Source organism: Chiloscyllium punctatum, chromosome 23, assembly GCF_047496795.1.
Source record: "Chiloscyllium punctatum isolate Juve2018m chromosome 23, sChiPun1.3, whole genome shotgun sequence".
Lineage (NCBI taxonomy): Eukaryota > Metazoa > Chordata > Chondrichthyes > Orectolobiformes > Hemiscylliidae > Chiloscyllium > Chiloscyllium punctatum.
Window position 1 is genome coordinate 75,820,271 of NC_092761.1, and position 24,974 is coordinate 75,845,244.

At 38.9% G+C, this 24,974-nt stretch overlaps 1 protein-coding gene across 1 annotated transcript in view; it reads left to right on the top strand.

Annotated features, from left to right (window-relative positions):
- The window catches only part of LOC140494151 (A disintegrin and metalloproteinase with thrombospondin motifs 15-like), a 49,858-nt gene extending 45,111 nt beyond the window's left edge, over positions 1 to 4,747 (top strand). Inside the window, exons 8-9 of the mRNA XM_072593219.1 lie at positions 877 to 1,052; positions 2,486 to 4,747. Of these exons, the coding sequence (XP_072449320.1) occupies positions 877 to 1,052; positions 2,486 to 3,272 (963 nt within the window). The 3' untranslated portion in view covers positions 3,273 to 4,747. The remainder of the gene's footprint in view (positions 1 to 876; positions 1,053 to 2,485) is intronic.
- Positions 4,748 to 24,974: the final 20,227 nt, after the last annotated feature.

Genomic DNA, 24,974 nt, shown 5'->3' on the forward strand with positions numbered 1-24,974 from the left:
TTATTGAATTGAATTACAATTCCACATCAGTCAAGGTGGGATTTGAACTCATCTCTCTAGATCATTCATACAAGCCTCTGGATTACTTGTCTGGTAACATAATCTTTCTGGCATGAATTTACGCTGTTAGGTCAGAAAAGCATTACCACAAGTATCCCCAGCTCCACAAACTAAACTTTAAAATGTACCCAAGAAGGTGGGTTTTAAATCAGGATTGTGTGGGGTGGGAGTTGGGGTTTGTGGGAGGGTTTGGTGGGGTTATTGTCTGGTTTTATTTTTATTAGTTTTATTTAAAGAATCCATTGAATGCATTAAAACATTCCTAGAACCATGGCCTGGAGGTTGCTTTGGCTCTCCAAAGAACTCCAATGGGTTTAGTCCTTCTTCCACCTTATATAAAGTGCACAAGCTATGTTTAGATATCCCATCAGTGAAAAGGAGAGCAACCTGAGACAGCTACACTCATAAAATGTAGTAGCTGCCTCAAGAAAAAAGAACATACAAGTTAGATCCTTTCCACATCCCTTTAACATTCCCCCAGCTCCCCATACCTCCCCTCCTCTAACCCAGGTTCCAGATCTGGACCTTCAGAACTTGCACCTCCACTGTTATTTTTATAACATTGTGGAGATCCTCTCCACCTTTACAAGAGCTCCTGCCTATCTATGCTTCATGGTCCCTCTTTAACATAATGTTCATATTATTAATGCATCTTAAAACTACTTTCGTAGTTGTAGACAACAGTCAATGGGGAAATTAATTCAAACATCGAGCAAAATAAGAATGAATACATGACCACTTGCCAAGCAAAAAAATTAGAAACCTGTTTGAGATGTAAATGGACTTGTTACTGACAATGGCCTTCTCAACTTGCAGGTGGTCGATGGAACTCCATGTACACCAGATACATCAGCAGTATGTGTCCAAGGCAAGTGTATAAAAGCTGGGTGTGATGGAAGGCTTGGCTCCAAGAAGAAGTTTGATAAATGCGGAGTATGTGGAGGTGATCACAAAAGCTGCAAGAAAGTTTCTGGTCTTTTCACCAAACCCATGTATGTTGTTCTTTCTTCTCTACATTTTAACTTATTTTTTTTAACTGAAATATTATTACCATTAATTGGGATTTCACAATGGCATAAAATATTAGATTTCAGAAGATCCATAATACACAAGGTATATACACAAAGAATTATGCAGTCTTAACTTTCATAGGATGCTCATTAATCCATTGGAAAATCTCCAGAAAGTTAAGTATGGTTGAATATAAAATTGAACAACAAAAATTACATTCATGATATAATTTTAAGCTATTGTATGTGGAGAGTCAAACACTGGCTTAAAACATATGTTGCTATGATGTAAAATATTACAACACCAATGTGTAGCTCCATCTGAGTGGAAGCTAAGTGCTCAAGTGAGTCAAAGGAAAGTACAGAAGGCACTATCCCTCAGCAATCAATACACAATTTAGCAGCCATGTCAGTACATAATTTAAAGACCTTTGATTATCTTGTCTATTTGATCTAGCAACAAGTATTAAGTGTCACAAGGAATAAAGCTTATTGGAAAGGAAATAAAGTTTTAGAAATTTGCATTAGAAATCAATGTGCACAATTTTTGAAAAAAAGCTCCTATTGCTGAGATCTAGGCTGGAGTAATTTTTTCAAGATCTTTTATAATGAGACTAACTGTAAAGGTGGGCATTCATGGATTTCCAATTAATTGTGTCTTGCTGGGGATGAGGAGACGGAACCTCAACAGTATTGTCTCTGGAGGCTGTAGTATCACTGACAAAAACTCCTGAATTTCCACATTTAATTGCAAGTGTGCAGCCATGAAAGGTTGTTCATAGTTTCAAGGGAAAAATGAAGTTGAACTCGAATAACTTTGTCATCATTGTTATCACAAACTCCAGCCATTACAAAAAGCAAACTTTGAGGGAAATTAGACTTAATAGTTTTGATTCTCTTCCTACTACTAGAAGTTCTATTTCCTCTCCCTGTTGTTGAGAACTCATTTGCTTCTTTTGGAGTACTTAATATTGAAGGATGCCCTTGTTGGTAGTGGGTCAACTGAATAATACTCTCAGAAATAGGTAGAGCTTCCTTCCCCTCTTTCCATTTACCATCTATTGAACAAATCGCAAGCACAGCAATATATTTAACTTTGTGGCTTTCTGCTATTATTCAATAGTCATACTATTTGAAAATGACAATGAGAATTTAATCATTTGTTTAAAGATTTCACACTAAAATTTTAACAGTCCTTCCATCTACACAGATGGAAGTTGCCACCTTTTCGCAGTAGAGAAACGTTAAGAAATATTTTTGAAAGAGTGAAGAGGGGTTAAAGTGTAAGATATTTAGAAAATGCCTTTGTGTAGATCATCGAGAGAGTAAGAGAGGTGAAATGGAGGGGAAGGGTGCTTACTAAATATTTAACTGAACTTACTTAGTATAAACTAAAAGTTGTTTCCTTTCTGCAGACACGGATATAACTATATTGTGACGATACCAGTTGGAGCCACCAGCATCGATGTCAAGCAAAGAGGATACAGAGGCATGACTAATGATGACAACTATTTGGCAGTTAAAAATGAGCATGGCAAATATATACTGAATGGTCATTACATTGTTTCTGCAGTGGAGCGAGACATTGTAATAAAGGGAAGTTTGTTGAGGTATAGTGGAACAGCCACATCTGTTGAAAGCCTTCAAGCTTTTAGACCCATCCAGGAACCATTGGTCATTGAAGTACTCTCAGTTGGAAAAATGACTCCTCCTCGTATTCGCTATTCCTTCTATCTACCTAAGGACAATAAAGAAGATAAATCTTCACATAATTCCAACAAAAAAGACACAAAAGGAATCTTGCTGAACAATGACAGTTTGAGCAAATTAAATAAAATTGATACACGACAATCAGATTATAAACAAATAAGTTATAAATGGGTGGTGAGAACATGGTCTCAGTGTTCCGTTTCATGTGGAAATGGATTGCAACATAGATCTGTTGAGTGTGAAGACAATCATGGTAAAATAGCATTTGATTGTGATACCACCCAGAAACCAGAAGTCATACGGCAGTGTGGAGATCCTTGTCCAGTGTGGGAGATTGGCGGATGGTCACCATGCTCAAAGAGTTGTGGCAAAGGCTTCAAGAGGCGTATCATCAAATGTAAAGCTGAAACTGGGCATGCTTTGCCCAGAGAACACTGCAGTATAAGGAAGAAGCCACAAGAACTAGATTTTTGTATGATGAGACCCTGTTGAGAGTCATTAGTGGGCATTAATTCAGATAGAGTAGCCTTTAGAAATGGCCAGTGGCCATTGGTTTCCAGCAACGTTTAGTAACAGTTATGACTGTTACACCTGAATCCAAATGGAATATTGAGAAAAAGAACGACTTATACATTGGGAAAAATGGAGACCTGTGCTGCATAATTGTGAATGAAATTACCTGAAAGTTACATGTTGAAGTCTACCTCTGAAATTTGTAAGTTGATATTAAACTTTTCGGTGGCTTCATTGACCATGTAAGGAGTGATGACTGCTTATTGAATACTTAAACAGTACAGTTTGTCACCAATTTGAAGCAGTCAAAAATTTTAATGGCTTGATGATCTTTTATTTACCATTGAGCACAAAATACTACAGGGACCAATGTAGGTACAGCTGCAATATAATGCAGGGATAAATGGCCTAATGTGATATATATTGATGATGCAATGAGAAAAGAGGGTGACCATCCTTCACTTCAGAGATGTGGAAGTTAGTTTATTTGTAAACGGGCTATCTTAAGTGCTACTTTATGAAATATATTAGATAGATAACCTGTTCGTTGTGAAACGTATTAGAATATTTTATCCAGTAATACTATCGTATGACTTGTGGAGTGACGTTTACTCAAGTTTAACTGGTGTCATCACTTATGAAGTGTTACATTCCAACAAAACTGTATTTATGAAAGAAAAGCTAGAACATTAGGCTTGTGGTACAGTTCTGTATAAATGTAAACACTTTTGGATGTTTCCAAAACATGAGCGTTACAGTGTTGGTAGCTGAGCCTGTTTGTAAAATGATCTTTTCCAAATATCTCTTAGTAAACTACCATGTTTTATATGTAATAATTTATTCTGAGAGGAACAATATTCCATGGTGCATAGATCATTTTCTGTATGCTGGTAACATTATTTATTGTGTGTACTGGGTTCCAAATGCATCAATGCAAGACCAAACAGACAAATTAATTATTATTTTGTGGTAGGATTGTAAGTATGGTGCTATTTGTTTTGTTCACCTTTGCACATTTTATAACCTTGCCTGTAACCATTTGTGATAATTTTGGAAAACTTTCAGTTACAAAAAAAAAGAAATCTTCCCCTTTACAACAATAAGAAAAACTGAATTATGAGCTATTGTGAATGGGTTTCTAAAATGCAAGGCCACTTCATATCAATGGTTTGTTCCACTTCCCGCTTTGTATTGTGGCAGTACTTCTTCTTTTTAAAAAAAAACCAACCACATCATATATACCAAACTCTGTAACCCTTTCACTTGCATTTTGGTTGGGAGGGATTGCAGTTACTGTTCTTCCATCTAAAAGATGGTTCATATGTTAGTGGGATTTATTTTACACTTTTGCATTTTTAAATTGCAGAAGGCATAAATACCGTTTGTTGGCTGTTATGTATACCATGTATACATTTGTTCAATTGTGCACAAATAAAATTGTAAATATCTATGAATTGGTAGTCCTGTTTGTTGAATGAAATTGTGGCAAAGGCAGTAGTTCAAATGAAGTTGCACAAGGAGAATAATAGTCAGTTATGATATTGGCTGGTAGTTAAAGTGACTGAAGCTGATATCTTGTGGATGTCTTCACAAACCAATAGCAAAGACACTTGTTTCCAATATCTCTAATAGTAATAAATATCAGCAAAGAAAAACCCTTCAGAACACATAAATCTGCTAATGAATAACACAATATTCATTGGAAAGATTAATAAGAGTGATTGAACAATTCAGATGACACTTACAAACAACATAACTTCACTCTCTCTCTGTGATTAATGTCTTCCAAATTCTACCACAAATATAAATCCTAAATTTTCTGTATATTCTGTGTGAATTCCAGTCAATGTTTCTTGAATGTTACATCAAAACAAAGGGTGGTAGAAGCTTTGAATTCTCTTTTGCAAACAGCAAGTAATGTTAGATTAATTGTTAATTTTAAATCTGAGACATATAGGTATTCTGATCACTTAATCTGCACTATCAACACCCTTTTTCCCCCAGCACTCCGTCAGTCCCCCATCATTGCATAATTGCTACACCTTCTACACTTCATATTAGTTCTTGAGTCTTGAAACGTTAGCTTATTCTTTTTTCCATGGATGCTGCCTGACCTGCTGTGAATTCCAGCATTTTTGTTTTCAGTACAGACTCCAGCATCTGTACTAAGTTTCTCCTTCTGATAGATATTTGTTAATCAAAATTATTAAAAGATATGGAGCAAAGGTGGGTTTATGAAGTTGCATCACAAATCAACCATTGATTTGCAGAACTGGGTTTCGAGGCTATGTACTTAAAAGTTAAAATGGTTGGACCCTATTACAAAATGAAAAGTGAACCAAAAAAAGAAAGACCTACATGTATACAGTGCTTTCCATGACCAGCAGATGATATGATCCTTTCCTGCCAATGAAATACTTCTGTCTTTACCATTATAGGAAATATAGCAACTAATTTGCACAAAGCAAGCGTTCACAGATAACAATGACTAGATCATCTGTTTTTCTGATGTGAACAAGTGATAAATATTGGCCAAGACACTGTTAATTTCCTGCACTTCTTCAAAATAGTGCCACACAATTGTTCACATATACCCAAGCAGGCAGGCAGACAGGATCTCAGCTTAATATCTTATCAAAAAAGTAGCACTTTTGATAGCTGCCTGGCCCCTCAGTGCTGCAATAGACGGTCAATTTTGATTTTTGTGCTCAGGCTCTGGAGATAGATTTGAACTCAGAACCTTGTTTCTTTAAGGCAAGAGTTCTACCAACTAAGTCCTAGCCAACAAGCCAACTGTTCTGCCACAGTTAGTATAAAACTCAGATCTAAGATAATTTTATGCTGGTTTCTAAGATTTGTGAGATTGCTTGCACATGTAATACGAAAAGTTTTCTTTGTTACTTGGCCATTTGACTTAAATCCTTTTACAATATTTGCTGCATACAGTTTAATTTTATATACATATAATATATTCAATTACCTAATTGTTTTGCATTTTCTTCCCTTTTCTAAGGGTGTTGACTATTATTGGCATATTGGTCCACTAGCTCTAGCAATCCTTTGGTACCTTATCATACTAACCCTTCCATGCTTGCTTATCTTTATGATGAACAAGTCTCTCATATGATTATGGCTTAGTATTCCCAATCTATTCAACTAAATGATCAGGTTTCACATAGTTCCTTTAAACCCGCACCAATTAAAGTGCTGGTATCTTGGAAGAGTTTAAATATGGATAAAGGTGCTGCAGAATTAATATTATTGAAAACAAACAAAAAAGTACTTTGTATGCCACATTACTGATAATTACCAGTGTTCTCATAACATCTTATGATAATTTTATATCATAATTTCCAAAGAAAATGTACAGCAAATCAAACACAAATACCTTGAACAGATTAGTGGGCGGCACGGTGGCACAGTGGTTAGCACTGCTGCCTCACAGTGCCAGAGATCCGGGTTCAATCCGGGTTCAATCCGGATTCAGGCGACTAACTGTGGAGTTTGCACGTTCTCCCCGTGTCTGCGTGGGTTTCCTCCGGGTGCTCCGGTTTCCTACCACAGTCCAAAGATGTGCAGGTCAGGTGAATTGGCCATGCTAAATTGCCCGTAGTGTTAGGTAAGGGGTAAATTTAGGGATACGGGTGGGTTGTGCTTCGGCAGGGCGGTGTGGACTTGTTGGGCCGAAGGGCCTGTTTCCACACTGTAAGTAATCTAATCTAATTGTAATTCTAGCTTCAAAATGGATCAGGGAAAGAGGGGGATAAAACATGCAGAAACTGTTTGGGAGTGATATCTTTCACTGGTCAATTTCTTCCATTGTATTGTTGTTTAATCCTATGTCTGGAATCAGATAAAGCTTTTAAAAGGAATTCAAGATGAGACTGAAACTTATTTTAACTAAAGCACACACATTTTACTGAAGTAAGACTAAAAAAAAATGACTTTGAGCTTGAACTTAATGCATTGGTTCTTGCCATCCTAGAAACAAATGGTAGCCTGTAAAATCCTCTTGTTGGCAAGTGTGAGGTTGCGAATATTTTAACAACCACTAATGGGAGCCCATCACACCTGACACACAGAAACTCTAACAGTTATTCAGGTCAATTTGAAAGCCTGAAAACTGCTCTTCTTTGCATGGCTCAAGGTTAGCCATATACAGATCTGATGTAGCCTTGAAGGGAGGATGGCCACTCGGATGGTAATTAATTTCCAGCAAAATGTCAAAAAACCAGCAGGTATCAGGGATGTGAGCAATTGAAGGGACCTCCATTTTTTGACGACTCCAAGCGAGGCTGTTAGCAGAAAACTTGTCATGAGGCAAGTCCAACATGTTTGGAGGAAAGAGGCAGTCCATGCATTTCCAGCTGCCCTCAGAATGTTGAAAGGGATGGTCAAAACTCTGGAGCCAATCGACTTTTCTCCCACTCAAGCAGCTTCACTTGGCTCTTTAACCTCAGAAGTGTCAGGGAACTCATACTTCAGAAAGGCAAATTATTTTCTTCAATATTAACATATTTTTTCCACATAAAGGATTCTGTTAGTCTGCAAAAAAAAAGTTTTTTTAAATGGAGAGGGCGTTTTCATTTCTCATATAACACCAAATATGAAATATAAGGAATGGGTCCATAAAGGCGACATGCCTGAACAATGCCTTCTATTCCTTCACAGGAAAGAATTATACATAGCTAATGTACTTTAAGAGTAACAGGCAGAGGGCCATCATTTCAGAACACTCAAAGGAAGTGGAGATCTTACATAGAGTCGGCAGTGAGATGGGTCAGTCTGTAGCAGAGGCCCAATTGTAGTAACAAACCGAAACCGGATAATCCCGGAGAAACTCAGCAGGTCTGGCAGCCCTTGTAGAGAGGGACAGAGTGAGTGTTTTAATCCAATGACATTTCTTCAGAACTGAAAATAGCTGGTAAAGAGTGGTATTTATAATGATGGTGGGGTGGGAGAGCGGTGAATAGAGTAGGTTGCTGATGATAAACTGAGAGGGAGAGAGAGAGAGAGAGAGAAAGATAAGTGCTGTAGGGTGACAATGAGACATGTAAATGATTGGAAATGGGTTTGCTGCACTGCGGGCAACTTAAACAAAACAGGACCTAATGGTGTGTGGGGAGAATAACAAGCATAGAGGAGAGTGTTCACTTGATGAAATTGTTAACCACAATGTTGAGACTTGAAGATACCGAGGAGGAAGATGACGTGTTGTTCCTCCAGCTTGTGTTCATGCTCCACACAATTGTAGGTAAGCTGGCACCGAACAATGAGGGCAGGGTTCTCATTATTCTTAATTTCATTTACATTCGGTTAGTGTTAGTTCGTTGATAGGAAAATGCCACAGTGCACAGAAATAAATAAGCTCTTTCATGTCAGAGCATAAGCAGTGTCTTGGAGGAGAGGGTCAGTTATGCTGATGACTCCCTGGAAACTTCCAACGTTGACATTATAATCACTATTCTAGACTCTGAGTTGGTCAACCACCAAAAGGACCCAATCAATAAGAACTGATCAACTAGTTGACTGGTTAGGTTCTCCAGTGGGAATGGGGACTGAGATAGAAGAGAGGGAGTGTTTGTTTCTATAAAGCTGGAAATGAAACATCAGCTGCAGGTTCTAAAAAGACACATTTCAGGTAGCTTAGACATCAGCAGAGCAAATAATTTGGGTTATTGTTCCCACATGATAGCTGTGGTGATTGCTTTCATGCATTTGGTTAAGATGATGAGTGAGCTGGGAAGGTCCACTATGAACAGCTGTAGCACATCACAGGAAGTTTCTCATGATCTACAGAACATTCTGACCCAATTACAATGACAGTTAAGGACTGACACTGCCCAGTGCTTGAAATGAACAAACACAGAGTTACTACCACACAGGATCCTGGCTTTTAGCTGCAGTCCCCAAGTTAGTTGTTATACCGGCCACTCTCCCATTTAAAGGCCAATAAAGGCTGAATTTCAGACCAGTTGAATTCTGGATGGCATCAACAACATGTCTCCTGATATTTGACTGCGGGTTTTACTGAATAGGTGCTCTAGGTTTGTGAGGTCTAGTTTACTAGTTGTAGCTATTGGTTTGCCTCTATTTACCTTCTACACAGAACCTAATTCTACACAGGAAAATATTACCTGTGTACTCTTGTTCTTCTACTTTGAAAAGTAGAAATAAATCATGTCTACAAGGAAGATAAAGGAAATTGTGTTGCTGTGTTTCCCATGGTCAAATGTTCATTTTTAAAACCGCTTTACTTAGGATCCCATTTCAAGTTGAAGAATTATTAATACCGCATTTCTGATCTAAACTACATTTTTGTGCAACTTAAAAATGTTGAGGTACATTTTAAGGATACATTCTCCTTCCTTGTGGAGCCCAGTGTTACTTGAAATAGGCAAACAGCTTGCTGCAGAAAATATTCTAATGGCACAGAGCATTTATTCCAGTGACAGACTGAGGGAAATCAGGTCTGCAACTTACCCACAGCATCAAGGAAGCAATGAAGTAACTGAACAATTTTCTTTATTGCTGGATAGAGTGGTCGCCAGGTAAAACAGTTATTCATTGTCCCTTGTGTTAGCAGTTTGACACTGGACAATTGGAATAAGGTAACTGAGAGTCAGCAATACTTTTGCCCTCGCCAACTCCTGCTTTAATGTTCCTAGAAGCAAGATATGAAGATGGATTTTGTTAGTTCATATCCCTCATTGCAGTATACAAAGTGTAATGTGTAGATTAGAATGGCCAACAGGATTTTCCATGACCATTAACTTTAATTTACAATATGTTTTATGGTGCTTCACCAAAACGCAAAGGAAAGTTGAGGAATGATTGAGACTTGGTGACTAAAGAATGGTGATTTAACAACATTCAAGGAGGAATGCAAGGTTCAGAGCTTCAGGAGATAATTCCAGGGAATGCAACTTAGACAGATAGGAGAAAGAATGATCAAACAATTCTCTCTGCTATTACACAGCAAACAACATTGGGACTGCCTTCTGTTCAGCAAGAAAGCAAATACAGAACTGCTGCAGCAAGGACACAGACAGTCCACCTCCACTGGTATTTTCTGCCTTCATCTGCTTCCATCTTATTGCAAGATGATCTGCTAAATTAACCAAAAAGCTGCCCACAGATAAATAACATAAATAACTGGTCATTGTTGAGCACTTCTATGTGCTTTGATGTGGAACAACATCATGACATAGCTGTCTAATTGCATTGCATTACTGGATTTTTCAAATTCAGAAGGATTGCTGCTAACAGCCAGCTGGGTAGCAGACTCCTGCTCCATCTGACCTTGGTGACTCTGCATTTTGGTTATCTTAGTACTTCCTCTACTTTTGTAAAAGTTTATTGTTCAAAAAGGGTTAATCTGGAAACTATATTCAGTTAACCTTATCTGATGAAGTTATACAGTCTTGGGTGAAAACTTTGCGAGTCCAGTTCTAGATCCTAATGGAGGCAAATGTGTTATTCCTGATACCTGACAGTCTTGGTTTTTATAAAGTCAGGGAGTTTAACAGCATGGAAACAGATCCTTCAGTCCAACTCATCCATGCTGACGATATATCCTAACTTAATTTAACCCAATTTGCCATTATTTGGCCTATATCCCTCGAAACCCTTCCTTTCTATGTACCCATCCAGACACCTTTTAAATGTTCTAATTTTATGCACTTCCAAAACTTCTTCTGGCAGCTCATTCCATACACACACTACCCTCTGCATTAAAAAAACATAGCCCCTTAGGTCTATTTAAATCTTTCCCACCTAACTTTAAACCTATGGCCATTAGTTTTGGATTCACATAGCTATTCACCCTATTGGTGCCCCTCATGATTTTATAGACCTCTATAAAGTCATCCCTTAGCCTCGGATGCTCCAGGGAAAAATGCCCTAGCCTATTCAGCCTCTCTCTACAGCTCAAACTCTTCAATCTTAGTAACATCTTTTCTGAATCTTTTCAATTTTATCAATATCTTTTCTATAGCAAGGAGATCAGAATTGAATGCATTGTTCCAAAAGTGGCCAAACCAGTGTCCTATACAGCCACAACATGACCTCCCAACCTCTATGCTCAATACACTGATCAATAAAGGCAAGCATATGTCTAATTAGCCAATGGAACTGTTACTTATTGTAATCTTGAAATAAACAATAATTTGTTGTTAATACAACTGCTTCTCCTCGTTAAGACTCACTGGTTGTTCATCCTCTACCTCTGTTAACTGAATGGACCCTTCAACTCAGTATAAAAATGAGGACTAGTGTCAAAAATTCTACTCCAACTACAAGCTGCTGGTAAGTATAAGATCATAAGACCAAAGGAGCAGAAATTAGGCCATTCAGCCCATCAAGTCTGCTCCACCATTCAACTATGATTTGATACGTTTCTCAACCCCATTCTCCTGCTTCCTCCCCGTATAACCCTTGATCTCCTTGATACTCAAGAACCTGTCTAACTCAGTCTTAAATATACTCAATGACCTAGCCTCCATAGCGTTCTGTGGCAATGAATTCCATAGATTCACCACTCTTTGGCTGAAGAAGTTACTCCTTATCTCCATTCTAAAAGGTCTTCCCTTTACTCTAAGACTGTGCCATTGGATCCTAGCCCCTCCCACCAATGGAAAATCTTCCTAATATCTACTTTGCCAAGGCCATTCAGTATCCTGTATATTTCAAATAGATCCCCTTCCTCATTCATCTAAACTCCATTGAGTATAAACCCAGAGTCCTCAAACTTCCCTCATATATTAAGGTTTTCATTCCTGGGGCCATTCTTCTGAAACTCCTTTAAACATCCTTCCTGAGATATGGGGTCCAAAACTGCACACAATACTCCAAATGTGGTCTCACAGAGTCTTATAGGGCTTCAGAAGTACATCTCTGCTTTATATTCAAGTTCTTTCAAAACAAATGGCATCATTGCATTTGCCTTCCTATCTACTGACTCAACCTGCAAATTTACCGTGTGAGAATCCTGGACTAGCATTCTCAAGTGTCTTTGCACTTCAGACTACTGAATTTTATCTCCATTTGGAAACAAAAGTCCATGTGTCTATTCTTCTTGTCAAACTGCATGGCCTCACACTTTCCCACATTGTATACCGTCTGCCACTTCTTTGCCCACTCTCCTAACTTGTCCAAAACCTTCTGCAGCTTCCCCACCTCCTTAATGTTACCTGTCCCTCTTCTGGGAATGTGCAACATTTACATGCTTGCTTTCTGCATGCTCTGCAATGTCGATCGCTTTGTTAGTGTTTGGAAACATTGGTAAGACTGCTAGCAGGTTGTTCAAGTTTGGTAGGGGTTACAGGCAGTTTTGTCAAGTTGCCATCCAACACCTATTCCACCAGTTAAAGAAGAGAATGAAATATTAATTTATTCTCTAAAAGTCACTTTCATGTGGGTTAATGCATCCACTTCTTCTTGTTAACACTCACGAGTAGTTCATCCTCTACACACGTCACCCTCTATGTGAAAATGTTGCCTTCAGATCTTTCCCCTCTCACCTGAAATCTATGCCTTCTAGATTGGACTCCCCTACACTGGGGAAAAAAACTTGGCTACCCACTCTCATCAGTTTATAAACCTTTGTTACTTTCAGCCTCTGATACTTCAGGGACAATAGCCCTAGCCTATTCAACCTCTCCCTATAGCTCAAACCCTCTAATCCACAAACCCTCAAACCTAGCAAAATCCATGTAAATCTTCTCTGAACCCCTTCAAGTTTAACACCATTTTCCTATAGCAGGGAGATCAGAATTGAATGCAATATTCTAAAAGTGGCTTCAACAAGTCTTCTATAGCTGCAACATGATGTCCCAACTCCCATACTCAATGCATTGACCAATGTGCCATACCTGCATTTGCTGCAGTGTATCATTTAGTTGGTTCTCAATGTATGTAAATCTGATTGCCATATTATAAAAATGACATCCCTGTTTGCCCAGAGGGCAGGAAAGAGTCAGCCACGTTGCTGTAGGTCTGGAGTCACTTGTGGCTACGGGAAATTACTGAACCAGTTGGGTTTTTACGCAATTGACCACGGTTGCATGTCACCAATAGGCCAGCTTCTTCTTCTCACACTTTTAAAAATTCTACTCATTTAGGGAGTTTAAGAGAATGAGAAGTGATCTCATCAAAACGTATAGAATTCATAAGGGCTTGAGAGTGTAAATGCTGTGAGGATGTTTCCTCTCAAAGGCAAAGTCTTCCAGAAGGTATTGTTTCAGAACAAAGAAGTGGCAATTTAAGACTAAGATGAGGAGGCATTTATTTTTTAAGAGGTTGAGACAGATAGACCTTGATCAGCAGTGGAAAAAAGCAGGAAAATGGAATTTGGAAATGTCGGATCAGCTATGGTAATAATGAATGGTGAGCAGGCTTAAGTAGGCTAACCTAATCCTGTTCTTATGGCCTTGCGATTCAAATATCACCATCTGTCATGGTGGGATTTGAACCCATGTACCTAGAACCTTGGCTTGGAGTTCTAGATTGCAATCACTATGTCACCACATCTCTTTGAAAGCCTGCTTCGGAGCTGCATATTCTACAGAGCAGACAAACTGTGGATATCTGGACGTTTAGGCACAGAAATAAATTTTGTTCAGATGTCCCACAGTTGCCCTTTTAAGGAAAGCCAAGATTTTTACCCTTATGTCTGAATTTTAAGTCCCTTCTTTCCGTTGCACATACCAATAAGTACAAACTTCTGAGTGAAAAGATCCATGTACATAGAAAATGTACCTGGGAAAACATTTTGAAAATACAGGAAATATATAACAGGAATAATCTGATCAGTACCTGAAGGTCCAACAGGACTTAGCTTCAATCATCATATTCTTTAGTAACTGGGATAGCTATTATTTAAAATCATTTCTGCTGCCAGTAAATTGGTCTTTGGTTTGAAATTTTAACTTTTAAGTGTACAGTTTGTCTTTTGTTTACTGGTGTTTCAACTTCTAAATCATATTTTCAGGGATCGTCCACCAAGCATTTTCATGATGCTTCTTTATATATTATGGATAATGATCAAAGAAGGAATATAATCCATCAGTGTCTGAGTTCAACACGTTCAAGTGTATTTATATAATCACATGCTGTTAAAAGATAGCTTATGGATATTTTAAGGGCAGTGTTTATTATTAAAGAAAATATATCAATCACTTATTTGATGTAAAAGAACATTCTGAATAATAAAGAGCATTTATTCTATGAAACAACACAAATAAGCTACTCAAGCTGTTCAAGGAAGTATTAAAAACGCTGAAGTGAGAGATTTGCTGTGGACAAAAGCCAGTCTCAGAATTAGACTTGAGCAAGCAAACAGACAGATAACCTTTAGAAATATGACAACTATCCCCACATATTATAAACAATCACCAACCACTACTTTTCTTCTCAGAACTCCAATGTTTTAGAGCACTGGCAGAACATATTCTCCTGTTAGTGTTCCACATTTATACTGGATCTTATTTAAACGCAGTAGCCAGACATCACGTAAAGGTGGCTCAGACAATGACAACTATCACCAATATATTGATTATTCTAATTTGATTTTAGGTTTGATCCAACCCTAAGAGAGCATCAAAAGATTGCTCAAGGCTTTTGATCAGATGAGAAGGGGAGGTTTTTCAGCCTCCTTGGTTGGTCACAATAAAGCTTTAAGTTCTTTTTAGGTCAAGTTTTTCCTTATATTCATTTAAAAATATAGCTAACCGTTTGTATTATAAGCAGTAAGGAGCCAATCACAAGGTTTTCTTCAGTCAACTTATTATCTGCCAAAGCTAAGAAGAATAATAGACACAACATCAGGTATATGGCCTTTGTGCAGTCACTTGGCCCTCACTCATAAGTACACAGTTAAAAGGAATAGTGTTCACTAGGAAGTGAGGTAAATAATATGATGGTCTTTCAGGTTTAAATTTAAGACCATCATGGATGAGTTGGTTTCTTAATGCATTAAGTCATAATAAATCTTGCAAATATTTTAAAGATTTTGGTTCCTGAGGCCTTTTCTCTGGAACTGTTTCTTTGGTAATTAAGTGCCAGATTTTCTGAGAGAGAGGGAGAATTGTAGAAAGCAGCTTCCCTTTACATATTTCTTTAATATTTCCAGGAAGCTCATTTTGTGAGTCTGTCTGTGACATCAGTGCTGTCAAAATGCTGTACTTCCCATTTGTTAATGTCTTCCTGACAGCGTGATGGATTTGGACAGGTGTCTAGAATACAGGGTTCCATCTCCCTTTTTGCTTACCCTTCCTCCCACCCCCCACCACCCCATAACCTCCCACCATCAATAAGGGTGATTTGCTTGTTCCCTAATCTTCACAATTGTATTTTTAAGCTGTTTGTATGTCTCAGTCCAACTTGCAGCAGTTTGAATCAGTTGGAAGTTTTAGACATCATTTAGCTTCAGGACAAAATGAAAAATTGGAAACACAATAAGAAAGTGTGGCTTGCGTACAACGTGTCAGCAAAAGGTCTGGTCAACACCTTGACTAAAAGCTCTCAGAACTTCACTGAATTAATAGACATAAAATTGAGTTTTTTCGTTAATACTTTCCTATGTCTCAAAAAGGTATGATCCAATCGCTACTTTCCATACTCATTCTCCCAGTTTCAAGACTCAAGGAATTAAGTTTTATAAATGTTGCACTATTGTTCACTGCTAAAATGAAAGATGTAGTTTATTTTAGAAATCAAGAGCTCAAAAGTAGAAATGGAAAGCAATTTCCAGTGATGTTCCATAGGATTCAGTGTCAGGCCCCTTGATGTTTGTGTCAGAGTCATAAAGACCTCTAACACAGAAAAAGGCCCTTCAGCACATTGAGAATGTGTTAGTCAAAAAACAACCACCTAACTACACTAATCCCATTTTCCAGCACTTAGCATATATTAATGAACTACAGTTAAATGAGGTATGAATGGGAAATTTTCAAGTGACACTAAAATTGACTGGAGAGTTGGTGGGGTAGAGGATGCCTGATGACTGCAGAAAGATATAAAACACTTGGTTAAATGGATCAAAAGGTGGTAAATGGAATTCAGTCTGGAGAAGTATGAGGCTATGTACTAGGAGATGTGCAGGTTAGGTGAATTGGCCATGCTAAATTGCCCGTAGTGTTAGGTAAGGGGTAGATGTAGGGGTATGGGTGGGTTGCGCTTCGGCGGGGCGGTGTGGACTTGTTGGGCCGAAGGGCCTGTTTCCACACTGTAAGTAATCTAATCTAATCTAATATAATCTAAGGAGATAGCACACAAAGCAGCAGAATACCCAATAAACAGGATCACATTGGCAGGATTACAGTAAGTGAGAGAGACCTTGGAATGCATGTTCAATAGTCCCTGAGGATAGTAGTTGTTAGATAACATAAGCTTGGCATGCAGGTTGCTTTCCTTCATTGGAGAACCTATTGCGTACGTAGGCAGGCATGGAATGTTGAAATCATAGAAGTCTTTGCTTAGACCACAGCTGGAGTACTGTGTACAGGTCTATTCACTCCATTACTGGAAGGATATAAGCACTTTAGAGAAAAGCTACAGAATAGATTGACAAGAATGTTGAATAAGGTAGGGTTGTTTTCTTTCAAACAGAGGAGGCTGGGGAATGACTTTACAAAGTCGTACAGAATAATGATGGGTCAGATAGAGTGGACAGGTACGATCAGATTCTCCAGTAGGTGGGGGAGGAGAGGGGTACATAGATTTTAGGTAATTAGTGGAAGGATTTGAGAGGACATGAAGAAAAAAAACCCATGTGGAAAGTGGTGGTGGCGTAGAATTTGCTGCCCAGTTCTGTGGTTGAAGTGGAAACCCTCAATTTAGGTAAAAGAAATCTAGATCTGCGGCTGAAATGCTGAAGCCTCTAAGGCTTTGGACCAGGTCTTGAAAATGCAATTAGAATGGGTGGCTAATTTATTGAACCAATATAGACATAATGGACTGAGTGACCCTTTTTGTACTGAAATATTTCTATAGTACTGTCATTCAATATGATTATGGTTTTTCCTTTACCTAACTCCATTTTCCTAGCCTGTTCCCATTAAAGAATTGAGAAATTAAATTGAATGAAAGGAAGGGAGAGAAAGGAAAAGAGGAATGGAGACCTAGCTGTTTGCAGTCTGGCTGGTTTCTTTCACAGCAGTGTAAAGAGTATAGGTCTAATTATTGTATTCATTCGAGATGATACAGAAACTGATTTGCTGGAATATGTTGCGATTATAAAACTCAGGCAATTTGTGATGCAAAAGTTGGCAATTGGTTTTGAAAAAAACGTGCCTCAATTTAATGCCCTCATTTTGCATCACTTACTACTCTCCTTAATACTAATGTCAATTTCAGACATTAAGTTTAATTAATCTTTTCTTAAATGACAGAGGGAGGGACTAAAATCTTGAAATTCTAGCTACCATAACATTAACTATGGATTTTAGCATGGATGAGTCCTCCACTTGTGCCTCGAGATGCAAAGGACAGGGCTTGAAATTAAGGTCAAGGTCAGGTATGTTGCATCTGGTCTCTTTTCTGGCAGTGGAACTATAGAAGTAAAGTTGAACTTGGGAGAAGAGGCCAAGGTAATTCGAAACTTCACTCCTCTTTGAACTGTCTGTAGTTGAGGAGAAACAGGAATGTTCCCACCAAGGTTGTCAAGGAATTATTGAGAAGAATTGACCTTGAGGCCAACCTGGTTAAGGAACAGCAGAGAATCTTCAACCCTTCACCTTTTGGATGTAGAGGAGTTGCCCAGACCTCACCACTCTAATGGTGAGGGAATCCCTAACACTCTGTAGCAGATGACCATGATTATCTTGGAATGGCTCCACCTAGTCCCATGGAATCCCAGCTCTAGCTTTTTGCAAATAACTCCCATTCCTTCTCTTTGGCTGGCATTGAATCTGGTCAAGTGTCAGGTGAGTCTCAGAAATATTTGCCTTAAGTGAGACATCAGCTCTTAAAATCTACAAGACCACATTTTGATTCCCTCCATGCAATACTCTTAATCAGGCTCCCCAAAGCTTCCTCGGCTCCTATATAAAAACAAGGCATCAGTTTCTATCTATAGCAGCCACACTTATTTTTAATGTCACTCCCACCCAAACAAAACAATAATGACATTTTGTAACATGCATCTAAACTTTTAGGAAATTCTCATTTCTGGTGATTTTATGCAAAATGATTTTTCTGCCAATTTTATTAGCAAGAAAATAGAGCCAAAGAAAATTTTAATTGGAACAGAAAAAAATGGATCACCTTATTTTATCAGGCCATAGTCTGCGTGCATCATTCAAGCAAAAAAAAGTTCCATCTCAGAGATTCTAGATAAAACCAAAGAGCAAAAGTAAAGCTGTTGTGTTGCGAGTTTTCACATTGTTTGGCTATAGTGACCACATAGGGGATTGTACTGTTAAGACCTTTAATAAATCTGTTCACACAAAAATTCCCCTCATCACTGAGGTTGGAGGGTGCACCTATTCCTCTCCAGTTCTAATCTTCCACTGGCCACAATGAACATTAAATATAACAGAGTGGTGATTGTCGTATTAATCAATATGGTCTAAACATCAATCACCTGATTAACACAGTGAGTTCACTTACTTAAAACAGTAAATCACATTGGATTGAATTTTCCAGGATTCAGATTGTCACTGCTCTCCTTCTTTACATTATGAATGAGCCCTGCATTTCTGACAAGAGATTCTGATTAGGTATCCTCTTGGAATGTGATGAGAACTTTCATTCTGACAGCTCCCTCATATTATAGGATAATCGGGGGAAGGCAATCCATTCCCCCTTTTCCACAGCAGACCATTGCTGTTTGCCATGATTTCAATGTTCGGCAACATGACAGCAATTTTGACAACTCCAGTGAAAGGTAAGCACGCATGCAAATTAAGTGGTTAAGATATTGGATGGGTAGGGTGGCATTGCCCCTGTTAGGCAGGGTGTCAGGTTAATAAGATGCCAGGTGGGTTGTTAGAATAGGTGTCAGAGTGCCAGGTAGATAGAGTGCCATGTAACCAGAGCACAAGGTGGGAAAGGAACCAGGTAAGTAGCATTTCTTCCAAGAGCAAACAGGCCTTCTTTAGGGGCAGTCATCTATTTAACATTCATTGAGAAAGCAGTTGATGTTCTTTCAAAGGAGCTGAAGTGGAATCTTTAAAAAAAATTGCAAAAATGCAGGTAAAGTAAAAGGAGGCTAAAATAAGATAAAGATGGCAATTGAGGTACATAAAACACCAAAGAAGCTGATGTAAAACTAATAGATTAAATTAGGCAATTCAAAGAAATATAATTAGAATGTTTCAGGTTTATGCCATCAGGTTATATAGTGCTATAATAAACCACTTATAAACATAGAGTTCAACCTACCTGTTTATCTTCCCCAGCTCACCAGAAGCATTCGAATATTTGTCTTGAAAGGTTCTCCAAGTCCTTAAGCAATACAAACTTACTATGTGGCCATCAGTGCTTTATTTTCCATGGTAGATGAGCTGCAGCTGAAGATTGACTTTTATGATTGCTGGTCATTCTCTTCAAAAAAAAATCTTGCTGTTTTAGTGTTCTACATCTTGGCTTCCAACTGATTTCTTGCTATAGATCACTCTTTATTATCTGCTTTCTGTGTGGTCCCTCTGCTTGCTTCTTCTCCAAACCTGCTTTCCAGTTTAGTACAGTTGTAGCAGCCACCAATTTGTATTTCTTGGCGGTTGGTTATTTGCCTTTCTGCTGCACAAGGTACAGCTCTCCTACTGTTTAACAGTCTGTTTTCCTTGCTGCTGTTCCAGTTGTTTAGCAACCTGAAAAGGCAATGCCGTCGTAGGACAGAGTGACCTCAGTGCAATTTGGATCCTGCTTGACATTGCCTCAAACACTCCAGGATGTTTTCATTCAAACCTCATATTTTCCATGGCTTCTTAAAACATCTCGTTTCTGTATTGACATAATTATTACATCTCTCCACTGCGCTCCCACTCCCCTCCCTCATCACCCACAATTCCTCATTCAAACTTCTAAATAAGGGAACAATGTCACAGAGAGAGGAAACTTTACCCTCCCATTGATTTTCCCACAGATTCTGTGGTGACAATAAGCATACAAACCACAGGGAAGGATTGCCCATCTGATTTCTAACTTTACCTGCTGCTGATAAAATTCCCAGATAAATTCATCTGATATATTATGCTGAGTACCTCCTCAGGCATCAGAGACATTAGAATTGGATATTCTGGAATCAACATAACATCTCAAATAACATCCAAAATGATAATGATCAGTGGTGTCCTTTAAAATGAAATAGTGACCAGTATTTACAAATTAGTTGTTTGCTGATGTAATTTAGACTGGATGGAAGAATATTGTGGAGATAGTGGAATGTTTAAAATTGCACAATCTCAAATGTGGGAAATGTGTATTTTGGAAATGGGCCTATGATGGCAAAATAAATAAGCTGCACTTCTCCTGTTTCAAGTATTAGTTTACTGAGAATGATTCAAATTTCTGAGAACATAGATGGTGTCATAATAGTGGCAAAATATGGACTATAAATTGTCAACTTCCATCCTCATGACTAAATTAGTTTTTAAAAGGGAGAAAACACTGACTTAAAATGGCCACAATGGTCACCTGACCAGAATCAACCAAGCCTGTGAAACAATGTGAGATAAACAATCCAAGCCAAAATTAACATTTTATCAAAAGACACTGAAACTCAGACATGTAGAAACCATTGTCTCCTATTTTGGATGTGGAATTTCTGAATATTTTATATTTTAGGATGAAAGTAAGCTGCAGCTTGGATAAAAAATGACAAATAACAACAATAGACAGTGAACTTTATTTCAAGTGAACAACTTTTAGGCAGAGAAGAAAAGAACATGGACTTGTGACAGCAAGGACTAAAATACTTCTCCTGTTACTGTTCTCAGCATCTTGAAAATCAGCACTGCTAATAAACAATTTAGAGAAACATCAAGAACTCAAGGAATCCACAAATTTCACTCCTGCTGAGGATACAAGACTTCAAATAGTTTATCCATCATCTCAGGTTTAACTGTAACAACTCAAGGACTCTAAGACTTTTTAAAATGCATGTTATTTATCTTCCTATTTTGTAGACAATCTCCTTTTTCTACACATTATACCTATGTTTCTGTGTGTACGATGTCACATTTTATTACTTTCTCCTGTGGTTAGTATGAATGAAAGAATAAATAATTTTATTGTCACATATGTCTTGAACATACAGCATAAAGTATTTTGTTGCCACAATCCAGCGCCATTTTGAGCTATAAAAAACAATTATTGAAAATTACTTTAAAAAGTTTATTTTCTGTTCAAATTAGGTCTCAAGTTCAGCTCCAGGATTTCCACAAGATGTTCCAGTTCTCAAGGAGTCGCACTCTGGGAACAGCAATAGCAACACCCCAGGAGATCCTGGCCTTGAACACTAGCCAAAGGTTTAGGTCCTGGGGCTACTATTACCAAGAGGCCCCACTCTGCACATCACTGCCACCGCCAAGAGTTCAGGCCCCAGACATACCGCTGGTGAAATTCCAGGCATAGTGCTGCCAAGAACCCCCACTCTGGGCACCATCACAGCTAAGAGTCCAGGCTCCAAGCAGAACACTGCAAGAGGACTGGCTCCGGGCACTGCCACCACTTCCAGGAGTACCAATCCATGCCCCAATGCTGCAGCCACGATAATGCCTGAAATGATGGTAATAAGGTCAGCCAGGTGGACCTCCTAGAATATGATTTCCCTGATTGGGGCAGTTAATCTGGTCCAATCAGGGAGTCCTGGCTGACCGATTAAAACAGGATTGTCAGCCATCCTCACACTGTGAAAGCAGCTCTGAGGGAGCTGGATCATGTCAAGAACTTCCCATGTGTAAATAAAAGGTGAGTTGGTGACAGGATACAGGCCTCTGTGGAGTTACTTCAGTGGTGATGACAGTAAAGCATGAAGAAACCCACCCGCAATAGTTGTCTTTGAGTTGGTATAGGCACTGCTTTTATCATGCTGTTATTTGGGGAAGCTTGACTTGTTCAACCCTGCTGTCAGAGACTGGGCTCAGTATGTGGAAAAAGTTTTTTTTTCTGTGCAAATGACATTGGGGCAAATTAAGACCAATGAGAAATTGCCCTGACAGATAGTTGACCCACAGCCTTTTTGGTTCTTAGGAGCCTAACTTTCCCTGAGGTACCAGCTACTAAAACCTTTCAAACATTGAAAGATTTAGTTAAAGAATATTATGATCTCAAGACTCCTTTAATTCTTAGATGCTATTGATTTTACTCGGCAATTTCAGAATTAGGGGAATCCATATTGGGAGTTTTGACGATGTTGAGATGACTGGTTTTGATTTGTGACTATGTAACTTTGGTTCAATCCTGAATGAGCTGCTGAGAGACTGTTTGGTATGTGGGATTAATGATGTAACCATGCAGATATGCCTACTAGCTGAAGTCTAACTGGACTTCAACCAGGTGCAACAAATGGGTGGTACGGTGGCTCAGTGGTTAGCACTGTGCTTCAGTGTCAGGGACCCGGATTCAATTCCTGCCTCAGGCGACTGTCTGTGTGGAGTTTGCACATTCCCCCTGTGTCTGCATGGATTTCCTCCCACAATCCAAAGATGTGTAGGCCCGGTGAATTGTCAATAGTGTTAGGTGGATTAGTCAGGGGGTAAATGTGAAGGAGTGGGTCTGGCTGGATTGCTCTTCAGAGGGTTGGTATTGACTTGATGGGCTGAAGGGCCTGTTTCCATATTGTAAAGAATCTAATCTAAACTGGCTTTTGGGAAATGTGGCAAGTGGAGCTTATGAGTTGCAGGGTATTCTAATGGATGTGAGCACCCTCACTAGTCCAATTGAATTTGGGGAACACCACTTGTGGGAAAGCAATTGCATAGCTTCACTCAGGACATATCCTGAACAGAGAAACTCTAGGTCAGCTGACAGATTTGCAGGAAGGTCTTAGGCGCTATCAAAGAAGCAAAGGCCACCTTGCATGTTGACCAGGAAGCAAAATTCCATGATTCTGCAAGACCCACCAAGTGCCATTTGTCTTATGCGCAAAAGTAAATGTCGAAATCAGAATGCTGGAAAGTCAAGAATTTTCAAACCATTTCAGCTGACAATAAAACCCCAAAACAAAGTCAGCCTTGACCAAATGCTTCACATTTTCTTCAGGATCTGGGCTGACAAGACATTGCAGATGCCGCTAGTATGCGGACTCAAGACAACATAAGAGTCCCACTAGACCTGAATTGAGCAAGAGAACTCATCGGCTGGTGTCCAGGAGATTGCTCATTCTGGAAAGTCCATGCTGGTTTGAAACAGCTAAATTGTTTAGCAACATCCAAATCAGAACCAATCAAAATAACCATCTGGTTAACTGGTCACCTGGTTCTGATAGAGGTTGATACCAGCACAGCCATTTCAGTGATTGCAAAATCAGTTTTTAACAAAATGCACTCTGGACTCCATCTCAAGTTTTCTCAAGACCACGGCTAGACTGAGAACTGATACCAGGAAACCTGTACAGATTAAGGATGCAACTTTGGTTCCAGTCTCTTATGAGAAGCAGTTGGTTCAGTTACCACTAATTTTGGTAAAAGGCGTGGGCCCAAGCTTGATGGGAGGAAATTCTTTGAGAAAGATTCACCTGAACTGACCCAGCATTTTTTGATTAGAAAATGGCTGCCTTACTAAATACCTGACAGATTTTCAGGAAGATCTTGGGGCTATCAAAGGAGCAAAGGCCACCGTGCATGTTGACCAGGAAGCAATTCCATGATTCTGCAAGACCTGCCCAGTGCCATTTGCCTAAGGGGCAAAAGTAAAGGTAGAAATCAGAATGCTGGAAAACAAAGGAATCATCAAACCAGTTCAGTTTGTGGAATTGACAGTACTGGTCATACCAGTTGTGAAGCCTGATGGATCATCTTTGTTGGGATTTTAAACAAATGGAAAACTGTTTTTCACAGCTAAACAAATACTCAATCCCTCACATAGAGGATATATACACAAAGATGGTGGGGGGAGGTGTGCTGTCCTTCACAAAGCTCAACATGAGCAATGCGCCTTTGCAATTGCGGTTAGATGAGGATTTCTAGAAGTATGCTACAATTAATTCCAACTCGGTGAGGGTGTTGTTGGTTGTGTCTGCATTTATTGCCCACCTTTAATAGCACAGAGGACAGTTAGCAGGCAACCACATTACATGGTCCGGAGTCACATGTAGGAGAAAGTGAGGCCTGCAGATGCTGGAGATCAGAGTTGAAATGTATGGCACTGGAAAAGCACAGCAAGGCAGGAAAATTAACATTTTAGACATAAGCCCTACATCAGGAATGTCAACTGAAGTCACATGCAGCATAGCAATTTTCCTTCCGTAAGGAATATTTGTGAGTCAGATGAGCTTTTATGTCAATTGACACATGGACACTAATAAATTAGCTTACTGTTCCAGATTTTCTTCAATTCAAATTTTACCACCTACCATCTACCATAATGGAATCGGAAGCCATGGTCCCAGACTAGTAGCCTGTGATTGTAGGATTACTTGTCCGATGACATTACTATGAAGCCATCACCTCCTCTTTAAATCTGTCTTCCTTTTAAATTAAGAGCATTAAATGCAAAGCATATGGATTATATATAAAT